General features: G+C 43.8%; 1 protein-coding gene across 1 annotated transcript; it reads left to right on the top strand.

Moving 5' to 3' along the window:
• The first annotated feature begins 9325 nt into the window (after positions 1-9325).
• LOC112892675 (GDSL esterase/lipase LIP-4-like) lies at positions 9326-13528 on the top strand. The gene is made up of 6 exons (XM_025959808.1): positions 9326-9330; positions 9420-9877; positions 11897-12082; positions 12223-12380; positions 12608-12878; positions 12988-13528. Exons 1-6 carry the CDS (start codon positions 9326-9328, stop codon positions 13218-13220), a joined length of 1311 nt encoding a protein of 436 aa, XP_025815593.1. The 3' UTR covers positions 13221-13528.
• The last annotated feature ends 477 nt before the right edge of the window (positions 13529-14005 follow it).

The raw sequence follows: 14005 nt of genomic DNA, 5'->3' as shown, positions 1-14005 counted from the left end.
GTGGTAGCCCAAGTGGCCACAGAGGTGATATATATGCAGCTTCGATGATGCGTGTAGAGGTTATTGATGCTTTGCTGCAGCAATGCTTCAGAAACCGAGGCTGGAAGCTTTGCTTGGATTAGTATGCTGATCTCATCATGAACGTGAGTTTGCATGGTAGTGCGTCCTGCTGCACGGAAGCTCTGCAATCTGCATGCATGCTTGCGTGGGCTGGGATCTTGGGACGCAGAGGTGACCGGCAGCTTCGCGTCGTAGATGTAGCATGTCGAAGGTGAGTCGGAGCTCCGTGCCTCGGGTATGCGCAGGTGTGGGACCTTCGTTGGTTGAGCTTGAATAACGTGCCCAACACGATGCCAAACATTGTGATAATCGATCGAAGGTGAAAAAGGACACCGGGTGCTTGAATATGTGCCTCGGGGCACCTTCGTCCAGCCATGCATCATGACTTGCGGCACTATTGGAACTTTTTTATCGTTGATTTGGTTGACATGAGCAACAGCGGACAAATATAGAATTGCTCAGCCGCACTAAGCTCCGCTCTTATTTTTCTTTTAACCTCAGTATCATCTCTCTAAAGAAAAATAGGTGCCTTAACATGGTGGGTGCTAGCTGTTGGGGTTGCATCCCGAACAGACGAGAGATGAGATAGAGTGAGAGAGAGAGAGCAAGTGAGCAAATAGGTAAAAGTTCTCTCCTCCAAGCTCTTGGGCTCTATTTATAAGGAAGAGGAAACGATTGTTTATATTTATTCCATTGGTGGGTCAAATATTACAAGTGGATCCCTAGAATTTACAAAGAAGTCCCTAGAACTTACAAACAGGTCCCATAACTTTGCCTCTTTAACATAAAGGGATCCCTAGCTTTAGGTGATAGCCTAAGGCGCACCCCAACAGCAAGGACCTTGAATGGTCCATCTCCTCGAGACAGTAGCTTTGACTTTCACTTCTTAGAAAATCTATCCTTTTCGGAGATGCACCCATACTAAATCCCCAGGATCAAAGATCATCTTTTTGGGGTTCTTGTTTGCCTTAGCAGCATAGTACTTAAATTTTTCTCAATCTCTTGCTTCGTGTTCAAGTGTATTTTCTTCACATATTCAGCCCTCTTGGAAGCCTCCATATTTCCACGCTCTTGAAGTGGTAATGACAGCAGGTCAAAGGATGTGATTGGTTTGAAACTGTACACATCGTCAAATGGGCAAATTTGCGTTGTTGAGTGGACTGCCCTATTATATGCAAATTCAACATGTGGCAAGAAAATTTCCCACTCTTTTAAGTTCTTCTGGATTATTGTCCGCAGCAGTATGGAGAGAGTACGATTCACCACCTCCATTTGTCCATCAGTTTGTGGGTGACAATTTGTTGAAAACAACAACTTTGTTCCAAGCTTGACACACAAAGTCTTCCAAAAATAGCTCATGAACTTCACATTACGGTGTGAAACAATAGTTTTTGGCGCTTCATGTAGTCTCACAACTTCCCTGAAAAATAAGCTAGCTACATGCGACGCATCATCGCTCTTACAACAAGGAATAAATATGCATTTTAGAGAACCTATCAACAAAAACAAAAACTGAATTCTTCCCCTTCTTAGTTCTTGGCAATCCCAAAATGTCTTCTCACGGAGCATTTGGGATGGGAAGTGGAGTGTACAAACCGTGGGGTTTCTATTTTGATTTTACCTTGTGACACGTGGTACATCGTTGCACCACCCTCTCCACGTCACGCCTCATCTTAGGCCAATAGAAGTGATCACTCAGCAGCAAGTAAGTCTTTTCTCTCCCAAAGTAACCCATCAATCCTTCCATGTGTGATTCCTGCAATAACAACAAACGAATAGACGAATGTGGAACATACAATTTGTTAGCTTGAAATAAGAAACCATCATGAAAATGGTACTTGTCCCACCCTTTTTCTTCTTGATATTTTAAATATGGTTCTGCAAAAATAAGGTCAGTGGTATATAATTTTTTTTATGTTCTCTATCCTGGAACCTTCACCTCCAATTGATTTAGAAAAATACTCTTTCTAGACAAAGCATCAGCAATAATATTTTTTTCCCTTTCTTGTACTTGACAATGCAAGGAAAGGACTCAATGAACTCAACCCACCTGGTATGCCTACGGTTCAGTTTTGCCTAGCCTTTCAAGTATTTTAGAGCTTCATGGTTAGAATGAATGATGAATTCTTTAGGCCAAAGGTAATGTTGCCAAATTTCAAGCACACGAACTAGGGCGTACAACTTCTTGTCATAAGCAAGATAATTCAATTGAGCACCGCCTAGTTTCTCACTAAAGTATGCTATGGGTTTTCCTTCTTGCATCAAGACACCACCTATGCCTATCCCACTAGTATCACATTCAATCTCAAAAGATATATTAAAATCAGGCAATCCAAGCAAAGGAGCTGACATTAAATATTTCTTTAGCTCTTGAAAAGCATCTTCTTGTGACTTACCCCATGCAAATTCAACACCCTTCTTGGTTAGCACATTCAATGGTGTTGCAATGGTGCTGAAATTTTTCACAAAGCGTCAGGAGAAGCCTGCAAGACCATGAAAGCTTCTGACTTAGCTCACATTGATAGGAGTAGGCCAATTTTTGATAGCTTCAACCTTAGATTCATCCATCTCTACTCCATATCCTGAAACAACAAAGCCCAAGAACACAACCTTGTCGGTGCAAAAGGTGCACTTTTCTAGATTAGCATACAATTTCTAAGTTCTAAACACCTCAAAAATCATTTTTATATATTCAACATGTTCTTCCATGGTGTGTCTGTATATCAAATTGTCATCAAAATAAACCACCATAAATTTTCCAATGAAAGCCCTCAAAACATAATTCATCAAGTGCATTAAAGTGCTGGGTGCATTAGTTAAACCAAAATGCATCACTAACCACTCATACAATCCAAATTTTATTTTAAAGGTTGTTTTCCATTCACCTCCTTCCTTCATTCTAATCTGATGGTATCCACTACGTATGTCAATTTTTGAGAAAATAATAGCACCACTAAGTTCATCAAGCATGTCATCAAGCCTAGGGATGGGATGACAATATCAGATAGTGATATTGTTAATTGCTCTACAAGCAACACACATTCTCCAAGTACCATTTTTCTTTGGAACAAGAATAACAGGGACAACACAAGAACTAAGGCTTTCACACACATACCTTTTCTCAAGTAGTTCTTGCACTTGTCGCTGAATTTCCTTTGTCTCTTCCGGATTGGTGTAGTACGGTGGCCGGTTTGGAAGTGAAGCTCCTGGAATAAGGTCTATTTGATGTTCAATCCCACGAAGTGGAGGTAGGCCGACAGGTATCTCCTCAGGGAAAACATCATTGAAAGCCTGCCGCACATTAGAAACAACACTAGGAAGAGAGGTCATGTCATTAGTAGAAAGAATTGCATCTTTGTATAGCAGCACAAAATGCATCATGTGGGGGTTGTCTCTCATTTCTCTCATTTCTGATTTTGTGGCTATCATGATCCTCCTTTTTACCTCAAGCTCTATAGTTTTACCACTCATGCTGGGCTTGTGGCACTCACTCACCGATTTGTGGCCAGCACTAGAGTTCTTCTTTTCAACTTCACTCTCTCACTTTCTTTTGATGTTTGCTGCTATGATTTGAGTGGGAGTCATAGGCAACAAATTAACTCCTTTCCCTTGCCATCTAAAAGCATATGTATTGTCATATCCATCATGCATAGCACGTTGATCAAATTGCCATGGTCTCCCCAAGAGCAGGTGGCACACTGTCATGGGCACAACATCACATTCAATGGTGTCGGTGTAATCATGTATGCTGAAGGTAACCTTCACCATATATTGCACTTTGACATCTCCACAATCACTAAACCACTGAACATGATAAGGATGAGGATGCTTTATCATGGTAAGTCCCAATTTCTCACATATTTCTTTGCTAGCAAGGTTGTGGCAGCTACCACCATCAATGATTAACTTGATCAACTTATTGTTTACCTTGGCTTGGATCTGAAACAAATTGAACCTGTCCTCTTTCTTCCTCTTTGAGCTGAACACTTAATACTTTGGTGACCACAATGGTGTTACTGGCCTCAAAAAGATAGTTCTTGTAGTCACCATCTTAGCTTCTTGTGCATCATCAAACTTGTCATTTTCAGCAGAAGGTTTGCACTCATCCTCACTAGCTGAATCATATTCTCCACATTCTATAACAATCATAACTCGATTGTTAGGAAAATCCTTGATGACATGGCCTCGGCCCAAGCACTTACAACATTGAATCCCACTACTCCTAGAGGTGGAACCCACTGCAGTATTGGCCTTTGATGATGTTGGCCTAGCAGATTTCTCCATATTTGATGATGCATTGGGATTGTCAGCGTGGTGGAACGAGCATTAGAATTGGAGCTTGAACCGGATGAAAACATGCCTCGTCCCAAATCAAACTTTGCTATTTTTGGAGCACTTGATGCTCTTGAGCTGAAAGTTGAATGCTTGGTTGGTTTAACATCATCATGCAATTGCCTCTCAGCCTTTTGTGCAATGTGCACTAGCTCCACTACAGTGTTGCAGGTCTGAAATTCCACAACACGTTTGATTGGCTTGTTTAGACCGGAGAGAAAGTGTGCCATGGACTGCTATTCATCCTCATGCACACGAGCTCTAATCATGGCTTGCTCCATTTCCTTGTAGTATTCTTCCACGGATTTGCTTCCTTACTTCAAATTCTGCAGCTTGTCAAAGAGGTCACGTTTATAATGTTTTGGAACAAAACATGCTCTCATTTCCCTCTTGATTTTGAGCCCATGTTGCTACCGGAAATCCACCATTCTCCTCTCTTTGATTCTGAATTCGGTCCCACCAAATGAGAGCATATCCATCAAAGTTAAGTGCAGCCATATGCACCTTCTTTTCCTCCGAATAATTATGCACACGAAATATCTTCTCAACCTTCAACTCCCATGTGAGATATGCATCGGGGTGAGATGTGTCTTCAAATTTTAGCATGCTGAATTTCAGCTTTCCAAGCTTCTCTTCATTGGGCTGATCGTTGTTGACATTGAAAAATATCATTGCAATGTAGCCTGAAAGTATTTGGATCTGTCATTTCATCTGCAGTATCATTACCATGCCCACGGCCTCTTCCTCGACCAAAGGCATCACCACCTCTTCCTCCTCCACGCCGTCACCCGTGGGCCTTCTTTCTTCCATGCTCTTCCCGCAACAACCGAGTTTCATACTCCTTATCGGTCTCATCTAGCTCTTCTTCATGAGAACCTGCAGCACCTTGTGCCTTCAAATCCTTTACAACTTCAGCGACCATATTCGCTTGGACTGCAACCATGTTCTCATTGAGTTGGGCATTGAAGTCTTGCACTAGCTTCTGTAGTTGCTCTTGTATGACATAGCTTAGTGGCTATGCTCCATCTTCACTTGCCATGGTTAGCGCGAAAAAAGAGACCAATTCAAGTTATGTGGCTTTGTGGAAACACTCACCTTCTCTTACCACCGAAGTTCTTATGTGTCCTTGCTGAAGTGAGAGCTGCACTCACCTTGGTGGTAGTAGACATGATAAAGTGATAAAAGTGATAGACCAAGCGAAATCAAAGTCATAGTGCATCCTGAACATAGGCTTGTTTGTGAAGCTTGGAAGGTTATGTATGTGGTGATACAATCTTAAACTTCAAGCTATTGTAAGGTTAAGTAAGAATCCAACCAAAAGAACAATGTCTAGTTGCTGAACTAAAAACAAATGAAAATAAGGAAAGTGTTTAGCTACTTACACACAAAAATGGGGAAACTTGGTGCATCCAAGGAAATGAGCTAAACTGAAGTTTTGATTGAAGATAAAGCTCTATGCTACACAGGTTATGGAGAGACGCTAGCTGATTGCTCACATTAACGAAAAGCTACAAGATATTGCACAAATGATGACTATATGTGAAACTGAACAATCGTTAAGCAAAGTCAATCAATGTAGTGATCTCAACACTTAATCCCTTTGTTTTGTTCTTTTTCTTTCTTCTCTTTTGTTTTTCTTGCCTTCTTTTGCTACTGAGATCAGCACACCAGATTGTATAGAAATTAGTGTTTGCTATTTAGACAATTTTCAGATTGAGTAGAGTGTCATGGCCAAATCAGAACATAAATTCAGGGTTAACAACTTAGCATAGATTTCTGATAGCCCTTCAAGTAAGCTTTCCAACGAGCACAAGAACAACCCAAACGGAGTTCGAATGTAAGAGTTATGCTTGTTTTAGTGCGTTGTGCTCAAACTGCAAATCTGAGCGGAAAATGACTTCAGGATGAAAGATGACTTGCCCAACAACATAAGAATGAAAGAGAAAACATAGATCTTGATGGGGGACAAAGGGAAAAAGTAGATCAGAAGTGGAAAATGAAGGGGAACACAAAGATTCAACAACCAACTTGATCTATTGGACTATAACTTAACCAAACTCACTAAAATTTCAGATCGGGTTATAGGTAATGGAAACTTTTGGTATTTTCAGTTTAGAATAGTAAACTAAAAGGGGAACTAGGGGGTCAAGATCCTACCGAGTAAACTGTAGCTCTGAATATCAAGATGATGCAATGCAGGGCGCTGTTGGATTTGCCCGATCTTCTCATCGTAGGATCGTGGGGATAACTTCACACGTGCAACCTGATGAATCGATGGCACCAACAACTGCTCAAAAAGCCACATATGATAAATGATTTCGACCAACCACATGATTTGGTTGGTGTCTACCTAAATGAAAAGGTAGAGGTACAAGGTCTTGCAAATCACAAGGAAACACAAGAACTAGTGGAAGAGAAAACTCCCAATCCTCAAGGGGGTAGCTATGGCACAACCCTAAGGACAAGAGCACTTGGCTTCTCTATTTTTATGACTACATCTCGTGGCTAGGGTTTCAGGATGGAGTGGAGGTGCTATTTATACTAGGAACATCCTTCCTAGCTGGGCTGAATGGGTTGGTTTTGGCCCAGTTCGGCAGAAACAGAGTTATGGACCGGTTTTCACCAAAATAAGCATAACTCGGCCCACAAAGCTCCAATGGACGTGCCGTTTATTCCATATGAAAGTAAACTTCACAAGCTTTCCATCCATAAATAATACTTGGGTTGGATCCATCGAGACTGGTACAGAATTCTCTGTGAAACTTGGAAGTTAAAATTTAGAACAACAACACGCCATCTTCAGGTTGCTTTTCTTTGAGCGCTGAGTGACCTATCCGTACATTGCATATTCTTCAAACCCGAGTACACGTAATGCACTACTATTAGTGATGGGTCCAGAGACCCAGGGTCCCAGCGGGCCCACTCTCTGCTGCCTCTCTGGTGGTCTAAGATCACGCATGGATCAAACGGGCGCCCTCTTGGGCCGTGACTTTCTCTAGGCCGTCCAGGCCCACGGTCCCGACCGGTTGGCCGGGCGACTGGAGCCTCGGCCCGTGTCCCCGACCGAGGGGATGACCAAAGCCTAGGTCTGTACTATGGTTGTCCCAATCTAAGACGCCAACCGAACTCCGCCACGCACGTGTTACTTTCCCCGACTGACAAGGTTGGGGGCCGGCTGGGCCTCGCACGCTGACCGTCCCTGGAGCCAGGTGCTAAGGATAAGGACGGACATGCCGGAGTTAGCTTGCCGTACAGGCCAATCACTCCCTCCATAGGGGTTACAGTCCCCTCTGTTGCCACAGTGGGGGATACTATTCCACCTGCCCGTCCTCGCGAAGGGACGGGATGCAACATCATCACGACGTGGCGAACACGCCTCCATCACAACGGAGTGACGAAGCGTAGCGCCAGGGATGGAACGTGACTACTATACCATACTTATCGTCGCACACTCGCCCCCCGACCGATGGAGTATGATGCACAGGGACAAGATAAGACGGCCACCCCATGACGCAGGAATTGGACGGTGGTCATCGGAAGGCCCCGACTGACAGAGTTGACAGTCCTGACTGACAGAGTTGGTGACTCTGACCGGCGAAGTAAGAAGCACTCTCTCTTTCTACCTTTGGTTCCTCTGTAACGAAGACCCTCTTTGGACTATAAAAGGGAGAGTCATACCACATCATCCACTCGCAAGCTTGTAAATCCCCTAACTCTCACAAGCACCTGGGCTCAAGCAATACAACCGACTGACCCCGACTGGAAGTAGGGCATGATTGCCTAAATCAGTATAAATCTTGAGTCATTATGTACTAGACCACCTCCGATCACAACGCGCGACATACAATTCGAGTTGGTTTAGCTGCCGGCCATTTCCGGAACCGACAATTAGATAGTAAATAATTCTTATTAGATGCATGTTCATAATCAGTAAGAAGCGAGTTCACATCATGTTGCAAACGCTGCATTCTTGCCCGAGTCATTGGCTCCTTATTGATATATTGTTGTCTTGTTCAGCACAAGGTTGCGTAGTGCAGCGAGAATCATGCTGTTCAACAATGGTTTGTGGACTACCATTGGGATGTCCTCATTAATATCTCAATGGGATTTGGAAACACCACCACAAACATGCATAAAACAAATATTAATGGCTATCATATAATAATCCATGCAGTTTTACATTAGTTAAACCATTTATATTGTACAAGAGTTGTACAAGAAACTGGTGTTTCACAAACCTTTTTAAGATGATATCAACTTTGTACCAATTGACTGTATACACGGATAATTGATTGTCAAATTATACTTTCGATCTTACACCTTTTCAAATTCTATTACATAGAAATGGAGAGAGAAATTTAGGGGGTATTTGGTTGCATGCGCTATTTGGTGCCTGCATAGATGATCCTGGATGGTGTGATTCAACCAATTTCCTGGAATCATATGGTTCATTACTCTAATAGAAAGTTATATTAAGTGGGATGGCTTCATCCTGGATGAGTTATGCAGTTCATCCAATCAAACACAAGGATCACCATCTAGCTTGAACCATTTCATGCATGAACGAAATGATACATGCAACCAAACACACCCTAATTCCCCTAAATCTTTTGTGAATGAGATCTTTGAAATTCTAGTGCACCACTTACGTTTAGAGTTTGGAGATATGGATTTGAAAATATGGGTAATTACATTAGCACCGTAGATGGATTGCCTTGGGATGAGGTTTTGGGGTCGCTGCCTCGTAGTGGCAAGCTAGGAATGAGGGTATAAGCTTTGGTGGTGGCATTCTTGACGCAATCATCAGTTGCAAACAAGGATTACGTGGAGTAAGCTAGCCATCAGCGCCGGTCGCTAGCACAGACGACAACGGCACTCACGCCGCCATGATTGCAGTGCGCGTTACTCCGGCAGCCGTGTCGTAAATGGCCAAATGGGGTAGCTCCATCCGCCCCCTACCCCCCCTTCCCACCACGTACACCGCATATATACGGCCACGGGCCACCCCCATGATGCCATTCCCCCAGTCCACAGAATCCGGTGGTGCCAGACAGCGACCACCACCTCTATCTCCTTCGGCGCCGCGGCACCTCCTCACGTGCCGCGCGGACAGACAGGGTTCAAGCCAAGCCAAAGCCACCCCCCCGCGCCCACGCGACGCCGCGGTCACCAATGTCGGCGGCGGCGGGTGCGGGCGGCAGCGCGATGCGGCGGCGCCGGGCCGTACTTCCGGCGGCGGCTGCAGCGCTGCTGCTGGCGCTGGCAGTGTCGGCGCTCGCGGTGCCGACGGCGGCGGCGGCGAGCTCCGGGTTCAGGTGCCGCCCGGGCTCCCGGCCGGTGCTGTTCAACTTCGGCGACTCCAACTCGGACACCGGCGGCATGGCGGCGGCCCGGGGGTGGCACCTCACGCGCCCGGAGGGGCGCGCCTTCTTTCCCCGCCCCACCGGCCGCTTCTGCGACGGTCGCCTCACCATCGACTTCCTCTGTGAGTCCACTCCGCCGCCACCTATGCGGCTATGCGTTCCTATCCTTTCCTGTTCATCCAATCCCCAAACTTGCATTCTGAAGAGCATTCAGTTCTGTTTCCGAACCAGTCTTTACCTCCGTTAATCCGTGTCTGCATTTTCGTGAAATCATTCTTGTGACTGAAAAGTGAGAACAAGCTAGTGCCGAACGGCATCTCCAGCAACAATATCTGCGTAGCAGCTCTTGCACTCTCCGGAAGCTACAGAGCAAGTCACCGACAGATGACATTCATTGGCAGCCGGCCAGCAGCTGTTGTCCTTACAAACTGCAGATGCGGTGGGGATCCTTTGTGTCCACAGTATCATCAGGTGTAAATGCTCAACTTAATCATGTGGGCTGCCCACCAGAGTACACTCACTCAGCCACTAAGCAATACGGCTAATTAGGATGATCTTGGCCTGTCATGTGAAGCACTCTGGAGCAGTCTACCTAGTTTCATTTATTCCGCTGTCCTTGTGATTTGTGAACTTTTATAGCTCCAGCTTAGAGCAGACTATGTGCTTACTTGACATGGGGGAGGGAGGAGAAAGTACCCCTCTCTCTCTCTCTCTCTCTCTCTCTCTCTCCCCCCCCTCTCAATATTTCCGGTTACTCCTCTATATTACATATTAAAGGTGTTTGGATCCATAGACTAATTTTTATTCCGGATCATATCGGATGTTTGGATGACTAAATATAAGCTAACTAATGCATAAGCCGGGGCTAATTCACGAGATGAATCTATTGAGCCTAATTAATCCATCATTAGCACATGTTTACTGTAGCACAACATGTCAAATCATAGACTAATAAGGTTTAATGGATTCATCTTTCAAATTAGCCTCCATTTATACAATTAGTTTGTAATTAATCTATATTTAATACTTCTAATTGGTGTTCAAGTATGCGATGTGACGGCATTAAAGTTCCGGTGGGAACAAACACCCCGTGAAAATGTTGGTTGTCGCTGGGCGCGTGAGCAGAGCATCATGCCCAAACTTTGCAAAGATGGGCAGAAATGAGGCCGGTAGTACTAATGCATCAGCTCTTTTTTTTTCGAACAAAATGTATCAACTTTTTTGCTGTGAGCATTCAATACTCGTGTGCTTTCCTTTTGAATGGGGCAGCCTGGACCTGGATCCATGGACTGGTGGCATTCATTCACTCACGGACTCAGTGCAGCTCCTGCACATGGCCACATGCCCTCAGCTGCATTCGTTGCAGCACTGAGCACCCCACCTTCATCAGAAAGTTGTAGTTTTTCTCTTCTGATTCAAAGGAGTATAAAAGAAGTGTGATTTTGATATCTGAACCGGATACATTTATAATTGTTTTGTTAATAATTTCATAAGATTATGATGTATATATTACTGTTTGCACCTTATAGTGGAGGGCTTAACTTGCTCATATAAGAAAATGGTGAAATCAATTTCTTGTATAACCTGATTTCTCTAAACAAATGGGGGCAACTCTTTCAAGACACTTCCTTCTTTAAGAGAAACTGGATACTATGGCTTTCATTAATCGGCAAGCCTTTTCAATTTATCCTGCTCCAGCTGCATCTTGTAATCTGCACATGCTCTTCTTCTGTACTGAATGAACAATGAAGTTCATCAGGGACTTCAGAATATTCCCAAATAAATTGCCACGTTGTTCCATATACTATCTTGTAAGCACTTTTGGAATATAGAGGTACACCAACAACACTGAAGTTTTTGAATGAGGTGTACCATCGAGTTATTACTGTCGGTTGCATACGAGACTTGTGACTGTGTAAGTAAAAGAAACCTTGGCAGTCATATCATATTGCACAATGCCATCAGATAAATGCATGGTTTTTAGGTAGTATGTGGTGAGCAAAACTGCATTCTACCTTCATATAGCTCTGATCTTCAACCTTGTTTTGCTCATGTGTCTCTTCCATGTACATGAGAAACACTAATCAATGCTAGGAATAGATCTCCTTGCTAACATTGAGTTTGGTCCGAATTTCATCCAGGTGAAAGCTTGAACATCAGCTATTTGAGCCCATTTTTGAAGGCGTTGGGTTCCAATTATAGCAGGGGTGCAAATTTCGCCAGTGCTGGTGCAGCAACACAACCACGAGATGTTCCATTTGCATTGCATATACAAGTCCAGGAATTCTTATACTTCAGAGATAGATCCTTGGAACTCATCGATCAAGGTTTGTTGAATGCTGATCAATCCCTCTCCTTTGAATCAATTAGTACAAATGGAGGGAAGATGAGAACCACTTAAACTGAGTGAGAGCTCCAATGAACAGTCGGCCGTAAATTTACTGTCTTCTATATTTGTTAAATACAGGTCTTAGTGGTCCAATTGATGCACAAGGATTCCAGAATGCTCTATATATGATAGACATAGGGCAGAATGATGTAAATGCTCTTCTGTCCAACCTGCCCTATGATCAAGTTATTGCCAAATTCCCCCCTATTCTTGCTGAGATTAAGGATGCTGTGCAGGTAAAGTATTCCTTTTTATCATTTTTCTGTATATATGATTTTGACTATTACCTTCTTATTGGACGCTGCAATTAGCAATCCCCATTACACATGTTCTTCTGAAGCATAAACTTGCTACATGATGATTTCATAAGTAATTTCTTATACCTATCTAGCTTGCAAGTTCATGTTAAAGCACAGTAGCACACTACCAACTCTGTATTTGTTTTGTTTTTGTCAAAACTCAGACTCTGTATAGCAACGGGAGCCGAAACTTTTGGATACACGGGACTGGTGCTCTCGGTTGCCTGCCTCAGAAGCTTGCCATACCGAGGAAAAATGACAGTGATCTTGATCAGTATGGCTGTCTTAAGACCTACAACAGAGCTGCAGTTGCATTCAACACAGCGCTGAGCAACCTCTGCGATCAGCTTAGCGTGGAGATGAAAGACGCGACGATAGTGCACACCGATCTATTCCCCATCAAGTATGATCTTGTTGCCAACCACACTAAATATGGTGAGTAAAGAAAAATATGTTTTTACTTTCCGACCGTATACTCACACACAGAACCAGACAATTCGGGAAAGCCTCGGTCACTCGTTTATTTGACATTTCTGCTCTTCAGGCTTCGACAAGCCGCTGATGACATGCTGCGGGTACGGAGGGCCTCCCTACAACTACGATTTCAACAAGGGCTGCCAGTCTAAGGATGTGACAGCCTGCGATGATGGCTCTAAGTTCGTTAGCTGGGATGGGGTGCACCTCACGGAGGCCGCCAATGCCGTCGTGGCCAAAGCGATACTGAGCTCTCAGTACTCCAAACCCAGCCTCAAGTTTGATCAGTTCTGCAGGGTCTGATAATTGTTCATACCTGATAGTGTGTACCTTTTAGTTTAGGAAAAAGTGGGGAGATGGTTGAAAGAAATTGATTACCTGGTTTATTTATAGGGGAGAGTGAAATCAGTGCAGATATTAATTTGTTGTCCCACCACAAAATGCCACCTGAAATGAGTTGCCTGTTTGATGAATCTGAAGGTGAACTGTCAGCTAGAAGGCCTGTCTTGTTTGATTGAGAAATTGCAGGAGAGGTTGAAATGTTGTTGGGCCGAAAGTCCCTTTGAAACTTTGAAAAACATTTATACGATTTTGAATTCATTCATAGGCCACCTTTTGTCCAGGGGTTGTAACCTTAATTCTGGATGATGCTCTAGGAGGGTTGAAATCAAAGCAGTTTCGCCCTGTGTTGACACTAGGGATATTCTTCCTTTCCTTTTCCTGCCCAGGGACAAATGCCCCTGTGTGGCTGGGTCAGAAAATTCGCCTTGTTCGTAGTTGACGAATATTTTCTGGTCCCTGTTTTCTCTGTTCTTTCACGGTGCGTTAGCATACAATCTGTTAGGCCAATCCTAATGGGTGGTTTCATTTGTTATTTCCAAGAGTGCCACGTCAACAAACACAAATGAAACCAGAGATGAAACTCAATCCATAATGCATTGTTTTATTTTAGCTATTTTATAGACTCTCATCACATTTAATGTGTATGAAATTCTCATGAAATCTCTGCCGGGAATGGCCTTACGGCCCTAGGGGAGGATTGGGCGCCAGAACAAGTGCTGCAGAATGTCGTTGAATGTGTGTGTATG

Source organism: Panicum hallii, chromosome 5 (assembly GCF_002211085.1).
Source record: "Panicum hallii strain FIL2 chromosome 5, PHallii_v3.1, whole genome shotgun sequence".
NCBI lineage: Eukaryota > Viridiplantae > Streptophyta > Magnoliopsida > Poales > Poaceae > Panicum > Panicum hallii.
This window is presented reverse-complemented; position numbering and strand designations above follow the sequence as displayed.